The 19,181-nt window shown below is 42.8% G+C and overlaps 1 protein-coding gene across 6 annotated transcripts in view; it reads right to left on the reverse strand.

Moving 5' to 3' along the window:
- Positions 1-19,181, reverse strand: part of TBC1D1 (TBC1 domain family member 1) — a 1,125,494-nt gene that overhangs the window by 222,707 nt on the left and 883,606 nt on the right. For all 6 annotated transcript variants that reach the window (XM_086963988.1, XM_086963987.1, XM_086963991.1 and 3 more), the window contains one exon: positions 13,390-13,551. In XM_086963988.1, coding sequence (XP_086820114.1) covers positions 13,390-13,551 — 162 coding nt within the window. The remainder of the gene's footprint in view (positions 1-13,389; positions 13,552-19,181) is intronic.

The following is a 19,181-nucleotide window of genomic DNA, read 5'->3' on the forward strand; positions in this document are numbered from 1 at the left end:
CATGTCCCTCAGGTAGCCAGCCAAATCAGTTCCCTCTTCTGCATACGGAACTCCCCGGACCGGAATGTTATTTCGTCTCGACCTGTTCTCCAGGTCTTCATTGTGTGCCTGGAGGTCGACATGCTGTTCCCTGAGGCGGAGTACATCTTGCTGTAGATGGACAATCTCCTCGTCCCTCCGCTGGGCCGCTGCCTCCACCGTTTCCATCCGTTCACCAAGGCCCTCCACCTCTCTGCGGACCTCACGCACCTCGCTGGCCACTTCTTGCTTTAGCGTCTGAAAGTCAGCCTTAAGTAAGCTGAACAGGTCCTCCATGCAGGATCTTGTGACTGGGGGCTCACCCCCAGCCGGTTCTCTTGTGTTTCTGGAAGAGCTCGGGGATGGCTGCGCCCTTTCGCGTTGCTGCTGGGCCCTGCTGAGCATGTCCGGGAGGGTGCGATCCCCTCTCTTCGCGCCCCGGTTCCCCGACATTTGTACACTATGGACCGCAGCACGCCACTCAACCAAAGAGGCGATACCGGGCTACTGGCAGCAGGTCTCGGTGTCGTTGAAACCCCACTCACGGGCAAGGCACCACCGAGGGTAGAGTCTGATGCAGCAGGGCCGCTGCGCGTTCCGTGCTTCTGAGAACAAAATGGCGGCCAGGTCCTGCCGCGCAGGCCGTCCCACACCTCCAGTTGATGTCCAAACCGCTGACCACTACAAGGATCTCCCGGTCCGTGGTATCTCCTATGCCGGGAGTTCTGCTCAAGGCCGGGGGCGCAGGAAGTGTTCCAGGACGGCACCGTAGGGGATCTTCGTCACCGCCGCTGTGGAAATAAGATGGCGGCTGGGCGTAGCCAGGCAGACCCTCCGAGTCCTATGGTCACTGCCCGAACCATGCAGAGAGTCAGGGCCGCAGCAATGAGTCCCCTCCGGGCCCTCCGGGCCCTTCGAGCCGTAGGAGGGCCGAGTGTCCTGGCTCTCTATTCTGAACTCCTTCCCAAACTGGCTACGGGGCCGAGGCACACGCAGTGTATCAGGCTACCGCCATAGACTCGAGCGTCTCCACGCTCAGGCAACAGCCGTCTCTCCTCGCGGCATCTCTCGTTAGCTAGTCATCCGGCGCACCAGCTTCCAAGGCACAAGCCGATGCGAGCAGGCAAGCAGACGCCACACCAAGCAGCCAGGCTCTGGCGCCGGGGCCCACCCAGGCCTTCCGTTCGGCGATCCGCTCCGCCTCGAGTCAATGGTGCTCCTCAGCCAGATCGTCGACGCCCGAGTATGCTCCAGCAAAAGAGCTCGGGGCGAAAGTTTAACACCAGTGTATGGACCAAGGTCTCCGCCACCTGTCCCACGGCCGCTGAACTCCAGCGGGGGGAGAGAAGTTGTCGAAAAAGGGCTCGGGCCTAGTCGGGCCGGAGGAGCTGCGGGAAGAAGCGTCCGCTCACCCCGCCATCTTGGCCACGCCCCCAACAGAAACATTTTAGGGGGTCAATGCAATGGGGAACTAATATTTTGGAAAGAGTCAGAGAATATTACTTCATCTGGATTAGATTATCTGACGAAGATTTTGGTCTTCCCAAATCTCTAAGAGCCCCAAGCTGATAAAGCACAGGGCTTCCACACTGGTGAGGTTTGTTAAAAGGACCTCCAATAACCTCATTTTGCCTGCATTGAAGATTTATAATGCCCAGATCCCAAGTGCTGCACTTTTTGGTGCAGAATTGTAGGTTTGTTAAAGCACGTCTACTATGGGGGTATGTGATAATAACTTCATTAGTTCACTTTTAAACCTAGATCACAGCACTCCTCTTTTGCTTTTGAGATTAAACCATACTCTAAAACCAACATTGGAACAGGATAAGGTTTAATCTATCCTATTTTAGCTACAGATATGGAGAACCACAGAGCTGTCACCTTATTGAGATGCCCTTACTGATGTTATTAGCTGCAGTAATAGACACAGAATGTGCTGGTTGGCTTATGTCAAACAAGCGCTGATTTATGTAGGTCAAAACGAGTGTTGTTACAACACTTCTTAGACATGCACATCCTTGAAGGCTGTTGTGAACAATAGATTTTGGGCCAAGTATATCAATCAAAGCGAAATATCAGCCCTTACGGGCAGTCAGTCCAAATCTTTCTTTCTCCACAAAAATGTATTTAGGGCAGAAGAAATTCTTGATCTAATAAATCCAAAGCCTGTGAGAGTGTATATGTTGAAATTCAGATATGGCATTTTGCCTACGGCTGCTTTCACCTCATCTTGGAACAATTTTAAACTGTGCCTAATGTGCAGTTACCCTATAGAAATCTAAGAACATCTGTTGGTCTTCTGCCCAGCAAACCACCAAACCAAGATCCCGCTGTTGCATCACCCCTATGTGTCGATCATTGGGGCTAACAAACCGTGTACATGTGTTATGAATTAGTAAAAGAAATTCCAGCAGGTTGTGGTATCTACAGGTTTGTATTTGCCGTGCTGATTCGACTCCATAGTGTGGCTTCATCGCACAGTTAGCATCCTCCTTGCAGTCTTAGGAATTATTTATTTGTGCTGATGGGTCTTAAAATGGATATTAAGCTTCAATTGATTTTTTCTGATTTTATACTTTGCATGGATTGGTTGTTTATGTATTAACAATTGCTATTTTTGGTGTTTATTGGTATGTTCACAGACGACTTTTACAATACTTTTATTGTGGTTTTATGCTTGTGGGTCAATGAATTTTTTATATTCGATCTGACAAATCAATGAGAAATTAGTACTTGGTGTCAGATTTCAAAATGATTACTGTCTGTAATTTTCAAGGTGGCTTAGTCAGTCATAGGTGATGGAGATATATATATATATATATATATATATCCTACTGGCGATAGCCAGTAGGTATATATAGTTAGGATTGGCTACCATAGGAAAATCCCAACATTCTATTGGGAATAACTTTGGCGCCGATTGAGGGATCTGCCTGTAATTTTCCTTAAAATGGTCTCGCTGAGCTCCGCTCCTTCCCTGAAAGTTTCGGGGGGATTCGTGAAGTGGGGGCTGAGAAAAAAGGGGGGTCCCAAAACGTGTTTTCCCCATGTTAATTTCCATAGGACGGGCTAACAAGTCTACAGCCCGAACCGCTGTACGGAATTACGCCAAACTTGGCAAAATTGTAGGGACTGGTACGCAGATGTGCCTTTGCTATGTTTGGTGAAAATTGCTCCAGTGGTTTTTATGAAAATTAGGTTCAAAAACACATATATATCTATATGAGCTTACGGGTCCGCGCACGGTACGCGTACGTGTGCGTACCCTTACGTGCGCGAGCGCGATCCTGATTGGCTGGCAGTCGACTGTCAACATTCCAAACTGTCCAAACCAGGAAGAGTTGGCACCATCTTGTTTCTCAGGAGAACTGAGGCACAAGAGAGCCCCAAACAAGAGTGGAAAACACGAAAAGGGTGCAGGGTAGAGACCCCCCCAACCCTCTAGCCCTTCTCAGGGGGTCCCAGAAGGACCCCAAAGGCAAAAAAAAAAAAATCACGGGATGCGCGCACGGTACGCGTACAGGTCGGCATACGTACGCGTACCGTGCGCGCACCCCGCGATTTCACAATTTTTTTTTTTTTGTCCTTGGGGGTCCTTCTGGGGCAACCTGAGAAGGGCTAGGGGGTCAGGGGGTCGCTACCCTGCCTCCTTTTTGCGTTTTCCACTCTTGATTTATGCTCTCTTGTGCCTCAGTTCTACTGAGAAATGAGATGGCTGCTCAGATGGTACCAGAAGGATATTAACATATAAAAACGTTGTTCGCTAATAGAATTTGCATTTACAAAACCGTAGAAGTTTTTTGAAAAAAAAATAGGTTTCAGGCCATATATAGTTAGGATTTAGCATTTAAAAAACCTTGCAAATTCACTTAAAAAACCATAGGTTTCAGGCCTTATATAGTTAGGAATAAACATTTAAAAAACCTTGCGAAGTCACTTCAAAACCCATAGGTTTCAGGCCTTACGCGATTTTATTAAAAAAAAATAATAATAATTTTGCCCTTGGGGATCCTTCTGGGACAACCTGAGAAGGGCTAGGGGGTCAGGGGATCTCTACCCTGCCCCCCTTTCCGCGTTTTCCACTCTTGTTTTGTGCTCTCTTGTGCCTCACTTCTCCTGAGAAACAAGATTCCTGCTCAGGTGGTCCCAGAAGGATGATAACATATATAAACGTTATCCGCTAATAGAATTAGCATTTACAAAACCTTTGAAATTTATTGAAAAAAAAATAGGTTTCACGCCTGATATAGTTAGGAATTAGCATTTAAAAAACCTTGCAAATTCACTGAAAAAAACATAGGTTTCAGGCCTTATATAGTTAGGAATTAGCGTTTAAAAAACCTTGCAAATTCACTTAAAAAACCATCGGTTTCAGGCCTTATATAGTTAGGAATTAGCCTTTAAAAAACCTTGCAAATTCATTCAAAAAACCATAGGTTTCAGGCCTTATATAGTTAGGAATTAGCATTTAAAAAACTGTGCAAATTCACTTAAAAAACATAGGTTTCAGGCCTTATATAGTTAGGAATTAGCATTTAAAAAACCTTGCAAATTCACTTAAAAAAACATAGGTTTCAGGCCTTATATAGTTAGGAATTAGCATTTAAAAAACCTTTGAAATTCACTGAAAAAACCATAGGTTTCAGGCCTTATATAGTTAGGAATTAGCTTTAAAAAAACCTTTGAAATTCACTCAAAAAAAGTTTTAGGGTGTTATAGTTTGCTGGACATTTCACTCATACAAAACCATTGAAATTGCTCCTATAGAGTTAGTTGGACTAACTATATTTCGCGCACCCGCAATGCACTGCTGATGTCACATATTAGATCATTCATGACATGGTCAGTGACATCACTGATGACATCTCAAAGGACATCACTGGTGACATCACTGGTGACATCACTGATGACATCATCCACGTGACAATCACATACACCTTTTCATACACTAGTAAAATCTTTCATCACTCAATGTGAAATACAGAGTATCATATTTGAATCCATTGTCACAGCAATACAAGTATCTAAAAACCCACTCAGTGATTCATAGATGTATGCACACATCTAATCACTTACCTGTAGATTCACTCATACATGCTGTCAATGAACAATAGAACACTATCAAAAATACGTATACACCTATATCAACATTACACAGCAGCACACATCTTATTCACATATGAAGTCATCCTTCTCACTTAGGCAAACAATGGATCACACTTACATAATTACTTAGCTACACACTTATACAAACACCACTTCATCTATTCCTTTAGATAGTAAATCATACTTGGTGAATTATAAAATCATTATTACAAGTATATAGTTATCCATACAGTCACTCACGCAATCATTGAGTCTTATGGATACTTATTTATATACAACAACTGACACATACACTGCCTTTTATTTTTCTAGTTTGTTGGACATGTACCATTGAGAAATATATTTGCTCATCACCACACCCTTAAAGAAATTCACTCACCCAAACTGTTAGAACATATAATTTTAACTTCATATATCTACTGAATCAACTATTCACACATCTTTGGACAGTCACACCCCCCCCAACGAACCACACACACTTTCACTCTCCCATACAAATACTCAGTTATCTAATCAATAACTAATATATACTTTCACATAGCTAGTAAGCAACTGGAGAACCAGTTTACACAACAACTGACAAAGTGATACAGATATTTGCACAGTTTAGTCCCTATCCACTATATTTAGTGAGACACTATAAATTGGTCAAGTAAACAGTCAATTACACTGCTACTAAATCCTCCATCCAAATATTTATTTATATATATCCACTCATTCTTCAATGCAAATTGCTATATATATAATGCATATTTAAATAAAGAAGCAAACCAAATTCACTAGATGATGTCATCAGTGATGTCATTTGAGATGTCATCAGTGATGTCACTGACCATGCCATGAATGATCTAATATGTGACATCATCAGCAGTGCATTGCGGGTGCGCGAAATATAGTTAGTCCAACTAACTATATAGGAGCAATTTCAATGGTTTTGTATGAGTGAAATGTCCAGCAAACTATAACACCCCTAAAACTTTTTTTGAGTGAATTTCACAGGTTTTTTCAAAGCTAATTCCCAACTATATAAGGCCTGAAACCTATGATTTTTTCAGTGAATCTATACTACTATTATAAAGAGAGAACTTGCACCTTTTGGCCAGGTAAACTCGGGAACCACAGCGCCAATCTACACACCCGATACATCTATGAAAATGTCAGGGTGTGTAGATGGACATAGGATATATAAATTTAAAAATAAAAGTAAATTAAAAAAATTAAGTTTGTAAACAAAGTATTCCCCTGAAAGTAGCGCCGGCCGGGACCTAGCGCTGGCCGCTACGCGACGTGCGTGATGACGAAGGAGGAGGGCGGTGCAGTGACGAGCGGCTGTGCAGTGAGGAGCGGCGGCACAGGTAAGGAAAGGGAAAGTGAGACTGTGTGATGCAGGGGGAGGCAAGAAGGAGGCAGCAGTTAATGAAAATGTCGGAGCGAGAGTGAGTCAGGGCGGGAGGAGGGCGGGAGGAGGGCGGGAGGGGGGCGCGAGTGAGTCGGGGCGGGAGGGGGGCGCGAGTGAGTCGGGCGAGAGGGGGATGGAAGATGTCATGAGTGATGGATTATGTGGGGTATCAGTGTATGGCGAGAGCACAGGTTATAGTTACCTTATGGCTGGGGTTATAGGGCCTGATTCAAGCACCTCCGACCGTATTAGGAGTTGAAAATGTGCAACTCGTAAATGGTAAGCGGTTCTTTGGGCTTTCCCATGGTGGTGTCTTGAAAACAGTTACAGAAATGGGAACGGCTAAAATGTTCCATCACAGCATGGACGGATGGATGTCATTTGAGATGTCATCAGTGATGTCACTGACCATGTCATGAATGATCTAATATGTGACATCATCAGCAGTGCATTGCGGGTGCGCGAAATATAGTTAGTCCAAGTAACTATATAGGAGCAATTTCAATGGTTTTGTATGAGTGAAATGTCCAGCAAACTATAACACCCCTATAACTTTTTTTGAGTGTGACATCCATGCAGTGCTGGAACTGGGGGGAATACAGACAGGGGGCACATGTTGTGCCTCCCAGAATGTATCCACATAGTGTGGGGGACATGGGAGCCCTGTACGGCACATTTTGTTCTTGCACTGCTGACTTTTTCATGGCGAGGCTCTGGCGGGGCACTGCCATGAACACGCTGGCGGTGCAATTACTCAAAATATGCTGAGCGGGACTTCGCCAGTCCCTGCTCAGCATATTGCGTAGTGGCACTCCTGCGCCACTGCCAGGGAACGTACAACTGTTCCCTGGTGCAGCAGGCGGTCCACCACTGATGCAACTTTATAAGTCGTAATTAGCAATACGTGTACTGCCACCGCGAGTTTGGTGTAATCAGTTATTAGCGATAACTGACTATAATGGCTGAATTTCTATGGTTTTAGGTGTGTACAATCTGACTAACTAGAATGTCCCTGTAACCTTTGATTATTTAGTGAATTTCGAAGGGTTTTAATTCGATTTCCCAACTATAACGTCCCTGTAACCTGTGTTTTATTCAGTGAGTTTTTACTGTTTTTAATGGTTTTTCCAAATAATAATGTACCTGTACCTGGGTGGGTGGGAGTGAGTGAGTGAGTGGTTGTGTAAGTGGGTGTGTAGTAGGTATGTCAGTGCATGTGTGACTGAGTGAGTGGTTGGGTGAGTGTTTATGTGGGTGTGGGAGGGGTTCTCTAGGTTTCTTAGTGGGTGTGTGAGTGGCTATATGTGTGTGTGAGCGGCTATATGTATGTGTGAATGGATGTGTGGGTGTGTTAAGGAGTGTGTGAGTGGGATTTTCTTTTTTTACTGAGATCTGGATCCATGGATCCATTACAGATTTGCACTGGGGTGCGCTGAGTGCCGTGGTGGAGCCACCGATTCTTCAGCAATCCCCCCCCCCCCCCCCAAAAAGACATTTTGGACAATTTCTTGCCCACGATGAGTCCCTCACAGACCCCTCCATGTGTCCCATCATGGAGTCAGGATACCTCTATCTTGATCCCTTATTTTATATTAACACTTTATCTTCATTCCCTAAAAGCAGTGTCCAAATTGACAAAATGGCAGCCTCAATATTTCTCTCAGGTTGCGGCCAGCCAATCACAGCATTGCTGTTAGTGCATGGATCCACAGACCCTCCATGGTGGATCCACTTCTCTAGATATACATAAATCTTTTTCCTTTAATACCTGCAAAACTACTGAATAGATTTATACCAAATTACAAAAAAGCAATGTTTCTGGCCAAGCTCTAGCTTTCTGCCAAATTTAGTGTAATCTGGTCGGCAGTTCGGGCTGTAATTTTGTCTAAAATCCATATGGGAAATTGCACGGGTAAAATGTGTTTTGGGACCACCCCATTTTACTCAGCCCCCACTTGACAAATCACCCCGACACCTTCCAGACAGCAGCTGCTAGTTTTAAACATTTTGTAAAGATTTGTCTAACCGCATCAAAGTTAATAGCAAAACAGAAAATACTTTTCTTATGGAAACTAGATCCTAACTATGACTACCTACTGATGACCGCCAATAGGATAGGATATATATATATATATATATAGCCATTGATAAAGTGGACCAGGCTTACCCGGTGGCTCGCCACTTTGCAGAGGCCCATAAACAGGACTGGAGCAAACTCCAATACTTCGGTTTAGACATTGTGCCTCCCAATATACGTGGCGGTGACCGTTTACGTAGGTTATGGAGACTAGAATCTAGATACATCATAGACCTCTCAACAAAACATCCTAACGGTCTCAATAGTGGGGAGGAGATGGCCTTTTATTTGGGGAAATAAATTAAGATCCACCACTCAATGACAATATGATCAAGAGGATCTGAGATGTCACATGTTTTCAGAAAGCTGCGATAAGATCTATCCCAGTGACATCTACAATAGAGAAACCCTATAACAGCATACACTTAGGTTGAAAGTTGAAAATTGATATGTGTCAGATGAAGGAACCATGCTATATGTATTTGTATTATGTTGCTTAGCTCATAGTGAGGAGATATTTTCATTCCTTTCATGTGACGATGATCTTGAGACTAAGAACGGGTATTGGGATTACGTGATATATATAATTCTTTATCTCTAGAATGTGTCCGTTATTGATGACAATCCAATCTGGACTATTTATAATCCCTGTACATTTAATCATGTGAAAGTGAGTTAACACACAATGATAACATCGAACCCCACGAGCATCAATGCAACATGATGTATGGATTTTTGATTTGTTTTTGATTTTGAATCATGATTTACGATTTGCCATTGGTTCATTTTGATTGGATCCTCATAGGGGATTGTTGGGAGACTACTATTTCACTTTCTGTCTCTTATTCCCAGAGATTGTTTTTATAGATGAACTGTGATTTTTAGATTTGTAAATAATCTAATGAGTTTTCTGCTGCCATACGTAAAGCATCTACCCTATGAATCCCACAGTTTAGTTATAAGTAACTTCAATAGAAATGTTATTGAACTTGAAGTCTTATAATTTGATGGACTGCATTATTTTTGACAGGGGACATTAGCCGATCCACGGCTGGATTACTTTCTCCAAATTTGGATTATGTATTTCATATATACCATAGTCCGAATACGGCACCTGCCCATCGGTGGGCTTAAATGTCTTTTACATCTTTTATATGTATGATGTTGATTTGTTTTGTAATCACAACAAACACTACAAGATGGCTGCCCTTATTCTGTACATGGTGTGAGTCCCCTTTCTCCGTTTATGTCCTAAGGATGTGGGAGTGACAGAATAATGTTTAAAAACAATGTCGAGAGAAAATGCAGTGTAAACACACACTGACGAAGGCAGAACGCCGAAACGCGTCTGTGTGTCCCCCTCCGCTAAATAAAATCTAGCGTGTTGAAAGTATTCTACCCTTCGAGTGCTGTCTCGTTCTTCTACCGAGTTTGGAAGGATTTTGAGCGTTATATATATATATATATATATATATATTTTTTTTTTTTTGAACAAAGGGGGCGGCACAACTGGATACTTTATGAAGCTTTATTCACACAAACACTCCACCAACGCGTTTCAGCCTCACGGCTTTTTTCACGACCGTGAAAAAAGCCGTGAGGCTGAAACGCGTTGGTGGAGTGTTTGTGTGAATAAAGCTTCATAAAGTATCCAGTTGTGCCGCCTCCTTTGTTCAAAAATTAATTTTGGGGCTTCGATCCAGCTCTCGGGTTGAGCACACACTGTTGAGCGCTCTCAGGCTTGGAAGGATCGTGTTGGATTCATATATTTATATATATATATATATATATATATATATATATATATATATATATATATATATATATTGAAAGTAACGTGACAGGTAGGATCTATGTTCCGAGGAAACAGATGAGGAAAAGGGATTCTGGATGCAGGTGGGGGAGCTCTTCCATTAAGAATAAACCGTAAAAACAATAGCTTTAACACCAAGTTTTTATCAATATGGTGTCCAATTGTATCTCTTCTTTGTAATCATTACAGAATGCTAGCACTCTACCTCTTCATTGGAGCATGGTGGCAAAGCTCCAGTCAACACAATGGAATAAATGGACACAATGCTGCTGTCGAAAGAATACGTTTCACTCAGAATGCAGACTTTCTTTTGTCTAAGATGCCTCGAGATATTTCTTGATTCAGTGGAACTGTAATCTAATTCAAGCTTTCAGGACATTCATACTTTCCATAAATTGGACTATGAGGGCAAACCATTTTCCATCAAAGACGGCATCTCAAACCCCAAAAGGAGACCAGTATGCTTAACATGCTCCGAAAGACTTTCTATTCACTCCAATCCCTCCAAACACTAGGATACCACCTTTCTAGGCCCCAGCCCTCAAACACAGCTACTGTGGCCAAGTCCAAATCCATGGTGATTACATCTGAATGTATCTTACTACATTTATCCGCTGGTAAGGGAACCCGGTTTACCTACAGAAATTTTTTAAAGCTGCACTGTGTCACAGCTGCCTTACCCAAGTGCAGTGCCCAGCAGAAGCTACACAATTGAACACCTGAGTGGAAGACACAACAGCCCTCCGTTATGCAATGTTCTACCTAGGTTGTATTTTATATAAACCTAGCTTTTCCACAACATAACCACTTGCCTGCTCCCTTCAGATTATGCTAGTAGCATACCTCTCAACTTCCACACACATGAAGGATTCCAACCTTGGACTCATGTTCACTCTCCAAACAAGCACTGTGCGCCTCTTCATATTCCTAGATTTTCAAACAGGAAACTGCGATCAGTTCAACTTGAAATGAACTATGCCTCTGGCATTCTTCTTTTGAAATTCTTCTGCCATTGTACAATTCAGAATCTTCACTTTTCACTGCTAACGGTGCTGTATTTCAAGACCAATGGCCTCGAGTGGCGTGTATGTCTGACCAATCACTTTAACATTACTCGTGGTCCGTGCTTTAAGGGGGGTGACAAAGTTTGGATCAGAGGTAATTTCCAAACACCTATAAACAGTGCTCTCAAACAAGTGCAGTCAGCTCGTTTGTCAGGGAGAAACTGATCCAGTTCAAACTCTCCTGTCGACGTTCTTTCGCTGCATGACTACAAAAACACTACAGCATAACCAGGCCAATATGAGATCACTAGACATTTGCAACGTCTCAGCCGCCTTGCACACACCTCTCTTCTTTTCCTATTTGTGAATACTGAGGTCAAGAGAGAACACATTTCTAATCAACTTTCCTTCTCTTCGTTTTTAATTGTTTTTCTCTATTATGTTTTTTAACTAAGGTCTGGCAGCTGCAAAGTGCTGCTGAGCCGCTCACTGTTATTCCTGCATTCCCTCGCTCTTTTTTCCCACTTAATTTTCCTTTCTGTAATGGATGACAGCTATTTAGGAACTCTATATTAAATATTTCTATAAGCCCGCTTATGTCTTATGCAGCTTGCACACACATGAATATGCATTAGTAGCCACCTAGGAATGGCTCATCTTCAATATAAAACCCACTCCACGATGGCCCCCATGCATTGGCATTAGTCCTGATACACAGCTGAATATTTTGGCATTAAAAAAATGCCAATGCAAAAAGTATTGACAAAGTAAATATGTTGACCATTTGGTAGGGATGGGCGAAACTTGCAGATTTACATAAAAAAATCCACAAAAGTCAGCGTAGTTCTGAGAGCATGCAGAGTTTGGCAAATCGTGCTGCTCGCACTAATTTTTAGCATGAGGAGCTTGTTCCATGCTGTGAAAATAGTGTGAATGACACCAGATAGCGCTTCTTCTTCCTGCTGCATGAGTAGATTTTCTAGTCTAGTGGCAGCTTTCTCAACGCGAACTTTTATGAGCTGTTGTGACACCTGCATTGAAAAATCTTTCCGGGACGCATTCTAGTGCCCGAAATTCCCCACAAGGGTGCACATTTTTACTTGTGGTCGACAATTAAAAATGTTGGCTAGGTTGTGTGAAAAAACTCTGTCCCTCGGCGGCTTTGCAGAGTTTTGCTGGAACGCCTCATTCCAAGCAGAACGCGGAGTGGTCTTACTCATCTGTATGTGCCCCCGCATTACCACTGTACTGTATCTGTATCATATCCGAAAACTTTTCAATAAAGAATCTTGAAATTAAAAAAAAAAAACTGTGAACTCCTCCAGCAGAGTGGAATTTTCAGCCACCCTACCTTTTAGTGGCAGGACTACTGACTTTCCAAGTGCTTCTTAAGGAGTCAGCTCTGCTGACATTCTTCTGCAGATAGTTAACATGAAACACATCAAAGATTAATTAAGTAGAACTGGGCATTGGTGACCTGATTTATAGTGCAGAGGTTTGGGTTTCATTTCATTTGATTGTAAAGAAAGCACTTTTAGAGATGTAAACGTGACACCACATAACAGAAACTAGAAATGCACATAGCTTCAAAGTGGTCCATCTTACACAAGTGAAACTGCAAACCTTAGAGTTTAAAGCACTGTATGATGTGATGGATCCTAGCATCGATTGAAAACACACACTGGTACAACAATAAATAAATGCATTTCTATGAATAGGATATATCTATTCGTGAATTCAAGAACAATATACACATGAACATCAATTTAATTCAAGAGGAGTATGATAATCAGAACATCATTAAGAATGCACATCGATGTTAATGTAGACATCTCTGAATACTTACAGGACCACACAGTGAAAGGACTCGCGAAATTATGCATGAGGTCACCATGGGTCAATATTTAACAAACACCACGTAGAGAAACGCAAACATGTTCGGCTCAGCAAACCATCCTAGTGTCTCACATACCTTTGGCAACAGCATTATGAATCTTTTCCACGTCAAACTTGGTCTTTGATCTTCCTGGCACACTTAACATTTTCTCCCAAACCAATGTTACATCTTTCAGACACAAAGTGATTTCTTCATAATCGAGTTTCAGGCGTTTGTTCAGCAAATCATTTTCAGATGCTAAAAGACAAAGTAAAGAACTTAAAAACCAAGCGCACTGAGATGTTTGAACAGAACATGCATACTGAATAGCAAGTGCCCGGTTGGTGGGTCAAACAAGAAAGAGGAACGTGGAAAACTCATTTTTTCAACAGTTCTCTCTCCTTGTCACCCTTTCTTCGAGCCCTCCCAAACCAGTTCCCACTGTGAAACAGACCCTTTAATTTCTGGTACAGATGCGATATAGGTACATGTAAAATTAATAAAATACACAGAGACTAATTGCCTTTCACCCCCACGTAAAGTCAATAACTTGAGATTTGGGTACATATAGGTAACCTGTTAGACATTATTCTTGATCAATACAATCACATTAAAATAAATAGTATGCATGTATTATGTAACAAAAGAAAACCAAACACCTGACACGTAATTAAACATAACACACAGAAAAGATGTTAACAATAAAACGACACATTGAGTTTCCTAAGGATGAAAAGCAAATGCACGGGAGGGTGTCTGCCTTAAAGGATAGAAACATTTCAAGCACAAGACGAACACCTGTGGCACCTACAGACACAATGCAGTGAAGACCGAATAACAACGCTGCTACATACATGCAAACTAACACGGTCGTCATTCTGGTGCTTTTTAGCTTCAGGCTTGTCTAGGTTGCCTGGTTCTGGAGCCTTTAAATGTTCTGGATCTGTGTCTCGAGTAGGCTGGCCGAAGTGTTGCTGTTATCACCCCACTTTAATAGCCATCTAATTTGTCTTTGCTGGTTTGATTGTAGCAGTGGCAGCTGGTGTCAGGGCAGAGTGGCACGGCGGGAGAGGAGGGGATGGACGGACAAGGATGGGGATAAAAATACAAAATAAGAACTTACCTTAAGTCGCATCGCACTCTTCTGCTCCTCTGCAGACAGGCTCCCAGAATCCCCTGCGGCCAATCCTGATGCTGCTCTCCCTTGATTCGAGCTTCCAGTGAGACTGGGAGCTGTGCGAAATCCACATGCGCACTGATTTAGTCTCCAACCCGAGCTGCGTTGCCGGGTTGGAGACCGCTTCAGTGCGCATGTGGGTTTGGCCGTCCTGAAACAGCCGCCAAACACCACATGCACACTGAAAGCAGTGCACCTGCCACTCCTCCTCAGTGCCTACCATGCCCTGGCCCACCCCTCAAGATTTGGCACACTTAGAAGAAAAATAAAACTATAATAAAACTAGTTTTAAACCGTTTTTATTATTTCTTTATTTTTCAAGTTTTCGAGGGTTCTGGCAATGGGGACCGACACTTCTCTGCCATAGCGGAGAAACAGCCGCTGGATTGTAGCAGTTTGGGCGTTCTTCTTAATAGTGGGATAACACAAGGTGATGCGACCCTCCAACGGAATACCATACGTCCCCCTGGACTCCCTATTTCACAGAGATTCATAGGCAATAGGTTGAATGGGGGGCACTAAGTGTGGAGGCACTGCCCCTGCTTCTTAGCTAGAAGAATTGAAAGGTAATGCTTTTACCAAGTGACTTTTCGGAGTCTTAAAACCACTGGGCTTCAAACACAATTTGCAGGTGGTACACATGAAGGACAGGCCATTGCTGCATACACCTACTATGGGTACTAGTACTATTTCTCTTTGACCGGTGTACACAGTTTCTAGTAGCCCATTCTGCGTTGACCCAGACTGCTTTGAGATCATGGATAGGGTGCCAGCGGGCAACGCAAAGAAACCTATCAGGGTGGTTTTCACCAGGAGTCCTCACCTGTGAAGGAGGACTAGAATAGTGAGACTTCTTCATGATACCAACTCTGAAATGGTAAGGCTGGGGTCAGAAGGGGGGGCACGCAAAGGAATTCTAGATTCATGGCTATATATTCTACAAAAAAAGGGGGGGCACATTTTAACAGTTGGCCCTGTTTCTATTAGAGGTGCAGAACAAAATTAGCAAAATGTTATTTTGCTTGGGGTTAAAAAATCTTGCACAGAAATTGAGTATGTGGGAACCAGTGACTGCTACTCTCTCATCCTGAAGAGAGTAGTGCCCCATGTAAAATTTAAATTGGCAGCAACGTGACATCATAGTGATTGGGCTGTTTAGGACGAGACATAAACAGTGCAATTATTAGGTACATTTGATGCTAGATTTTTATATTTATGGTATTTTTTTTCAAATAGTGCCTGTGCCTAATAACATAATGGTACTGCCATGAAGCAACACTGAAATTAGAAAATTGACAAAACAGCCCAGAAAACAGTTATTTTTGCAAAGAAAGGGTCTGGAAAGATACTTCTGTCCTCCCGCTCCTCAAAAAACCGAACCCTGACCCTTCGATCCCAGCCAACTATAGACCAATCATGAGAATCCCTTTCCCGGCGAAAATTCTAGAAAAACACCTGAATACCCAACCCGTCGAAATTTATCAAGGACTCCCAGGTTCTTGATATTTCACAACATGGGTTCCGGGGAGAACATGGGACGGAAACCGCTCTGATTACGGTGGCCGAGAAGATTAGGAGGATTCTGGACGGTGGTGGGAAGGCTGCCTTAATTTTATTAGATCTGTCGGTAGCCTTTGACACCGTCAACCACGAGCTGCTCCTGTCCCGTCTTAAAGAAATAGGGCTGCACGCTTCTGCTACCACAGTTATGGCCTCTTTTCTGGGAGAAAGATCCTTCTCGGTGCAGCTTGGGGATTTTTCTTCAAAATCATTCAAATCCCCTTGCGGGGTCCCCCAGGGCTCTTCTCTAAGCCCCACCTTTTTAATGTTTATACAGCCCCGTTAGCAAACATTATTAGGGATCACGGTTTCCTACCTATTTCATACACAGATGATACACAAATAGTGGTGGACATATCCAATAACACCTCAGACGGCCCTCAAATTCCAGCTCTGTATGAATCAGGTCAGTCTCTGGATGCAAGCTAATTGCTTGAAACTAAACGGAGATAAGTCAGAGGTCATGCTGCTGGGAGCCGACACTAAGATCTGGTTACCTAATTGGTGGCCTGACGGCTTAGGCAACTGCCCATTACATGTGGACAGTGTAGGAACCTTGGATTCATGTTCGATTCCAAACTCACGTTTAAGGCCCAAATTAACAAACTCACCTCCTCGGTCTGGTTCACTCTGAAGCTAATTCGAAAACTACTGCCTTACATCCCTCCTGACGCCTGTAAAACACTGGTAACCATGCTGGCCTTTTCCAAAATGGATTAAGGGAATTATATGCTGGGCTACAAAAACATCTTCTCTTAAAACTTAAGCGGTTGCAGAACGCTGCGGCCCAGCTGAAACTGAACATCCCCAGGTTTGAGCTGGTGGCTTCCAAGCTTAGAAATCTTCATTGGCTACCGGTTGAGAAAAGAATCAAATTTTCGCTAGCATGCCTGGCATATAAATCTATGCATGGGTCAGGGCCGCATTTCTTGAAGACAATCATGGCACCCTACATCCCAGCTAGGACGGTAAGATCTAGCAGTGCCAACCTCCTCCGCACCCCCCGTTTCAAACAACTAAGATATAGGGGTGGATTTTCTACTGTACTCAGTGATGACCTGGAATAAACTCCATGCAGAAATAAAAAACAGTTCATCTCTGATAACTTTTAAAAAGAGCATAAAGACCTGGCTCTTCTCTGGATAGCCTGGCCCAGATTCCTGCACGACACACCCGATGCCCGCCCCTCAAACAGTCTCAGTCATTTCAGCGCCAAGACGCCGGGGGGCATTCGTGCACTCTACAAATCCTATAATCAAAACAATCAATTAAAAATGATAAGGAAAGACATTTCATGAAAGTGTTAAGGGGGCTGGCCCATTGGCAAGATGGCAGAGGAAGGCCATCTTCCTCTGAGCGGCTTGGTGACAGAAGGCTCTGCCATCTTACTGTGCTGTTTTCAGTGGGCACATCTCACATATCATTGGCTCTCTGACCTCAGAGTTCTTAGTAGGACACATGGCACTGTTTTTTCTGCAGAAACTCTCAAGTATTTTCTACGGCTTATATATTCAGTATATCTCCACTGGCACATGTAGTCTAGATGTCAAGTTAGAAAGGCATTCGGGGAATATCGGATGCAGAAAGGTCGGGTAGAGAAGGAGTCTGCATAACAAGGAGCACCCATGGGGCATTGGTAGCAAACCTTGGGGTAGCCTTAAAATAAAAAATATGAGGACATTCTATAAACAGCAGCATAACCGAGGAAGCCCCTCAACATCACTGTGACCTAAGAATTAGGGGGTGGGAGCATAGAGACACAGTGCCCGCATAAAACAGCTGTAATTGTATTAACCCTCGGGTGGACTTGAGCACCACAAATCTGTACAGACATCAGCACGTCTGACAGATGTACTGTAAAAGATCTACTGCTGGTAAACACAGAGGCATAGGTGAAACAGGTGAGGTGAGTCAATCTCACTACCCTGGATCAGATAATGAATGCCAGGAGATCACACAATATATATTAACCAAGACCCAATTCTCCGGTGAAGGTAGCTGATCAATAAGGTGCTGTAATATGTGCCTATTCAAGACATATTCTCTTTGCCATTAACAAAAGGAAGGTTGTTGGCTAGAACCATGACGATAAAATATGCATCTGTACCTTCATCTCAGCACTTTATGTATCACCTACAGAACACTCGAAGGAAGCTATACATGCAGGTGTTTCAATGAGTGCAGAATTCACCTCTGCTACTGTAGACTACCATGTTGCCACATTTAAATATTCTAAATGTTGGGTATACACTTTGTAAATGAGTATCAAGTGTTGTTTGGGTGAGAACATGGGGGTGAGAAGTCACTCCAAAAAGGTGTCTATTGTAATAGAGCTGCTCAATAGGAGCTTGAAGATGCTGAATCCTAATGCCAGTATAGACATATCCAACATAAACATTTCTACTTAGATGTGTGGCTGCTTATCCATCCATGAGAACAGCGATATCCAACCATAAGATGTCTGAAGAAGCCTAAAGAAGAATCTGGGGAAAGAGTAATTCCAAAATATATGTTTTAGGGGCAAAGCTTTTCTTTGCATTACTTCATTTAAAAAAAAACAAAAAAACATTTGTAACCTTTTTGTTTTACTTTCCAATTGTTTGTTTCAAGCGACTGCATCCTAGATGTATTAGATAATTTATAATAGATTACTTATCCACAGGATAATAATGATGATTTAACTACTTAACATAAACATCTGAAAATATGAATACTGATGTGGAACTTCAATGAACACTGAACGTATATAAAATGTTGCCGGTAGTTTAAAAAAAATAGCAATGAGAGAATGACAATGTTAACTTATGTGTACCCGTAAAACGAGAGATTACTTAAAATGCCACCATTGCAACCTGGTCAACAGCAGCTTCTGTCCCAAACTGTTTCTGGCTTGTTTTTATAGTTACTCGCTAATCAGGGAGGGTGAAGCTTAGGACTCGTGTGATATTAGGCATTCTTCCCACATAATTTAGTTGGAAGGCTGGATAGCTTTATACAATGGATATTGTGTGCTACAACTGCAAATATATTGGGGTTCCCCTCAAAAAGAATCTGGTTATTGAAAAAGGAACAAAACAAATTGTACTGAAAATCTTAGGCAACTACAAGTTTCAACAAAGGTTACATATTATGCTAATATTCTCTGGGCATT

This window comes from Lissotriton vulgaris, chromosome 3_2 (assembly GCF_964263255.1).
Source record: "Lissotriton vulgaris chromosome 3_2, aLisVul1.2, whole genome shotgun sequence".
Classification (NCBI taxonomy): domain Eukaryota; kingdom Metazoa; phylum Chordata; class Amphibia; order Caudata; family Salamandridae; genus Lissotriton; species Lissotriton vulgaris.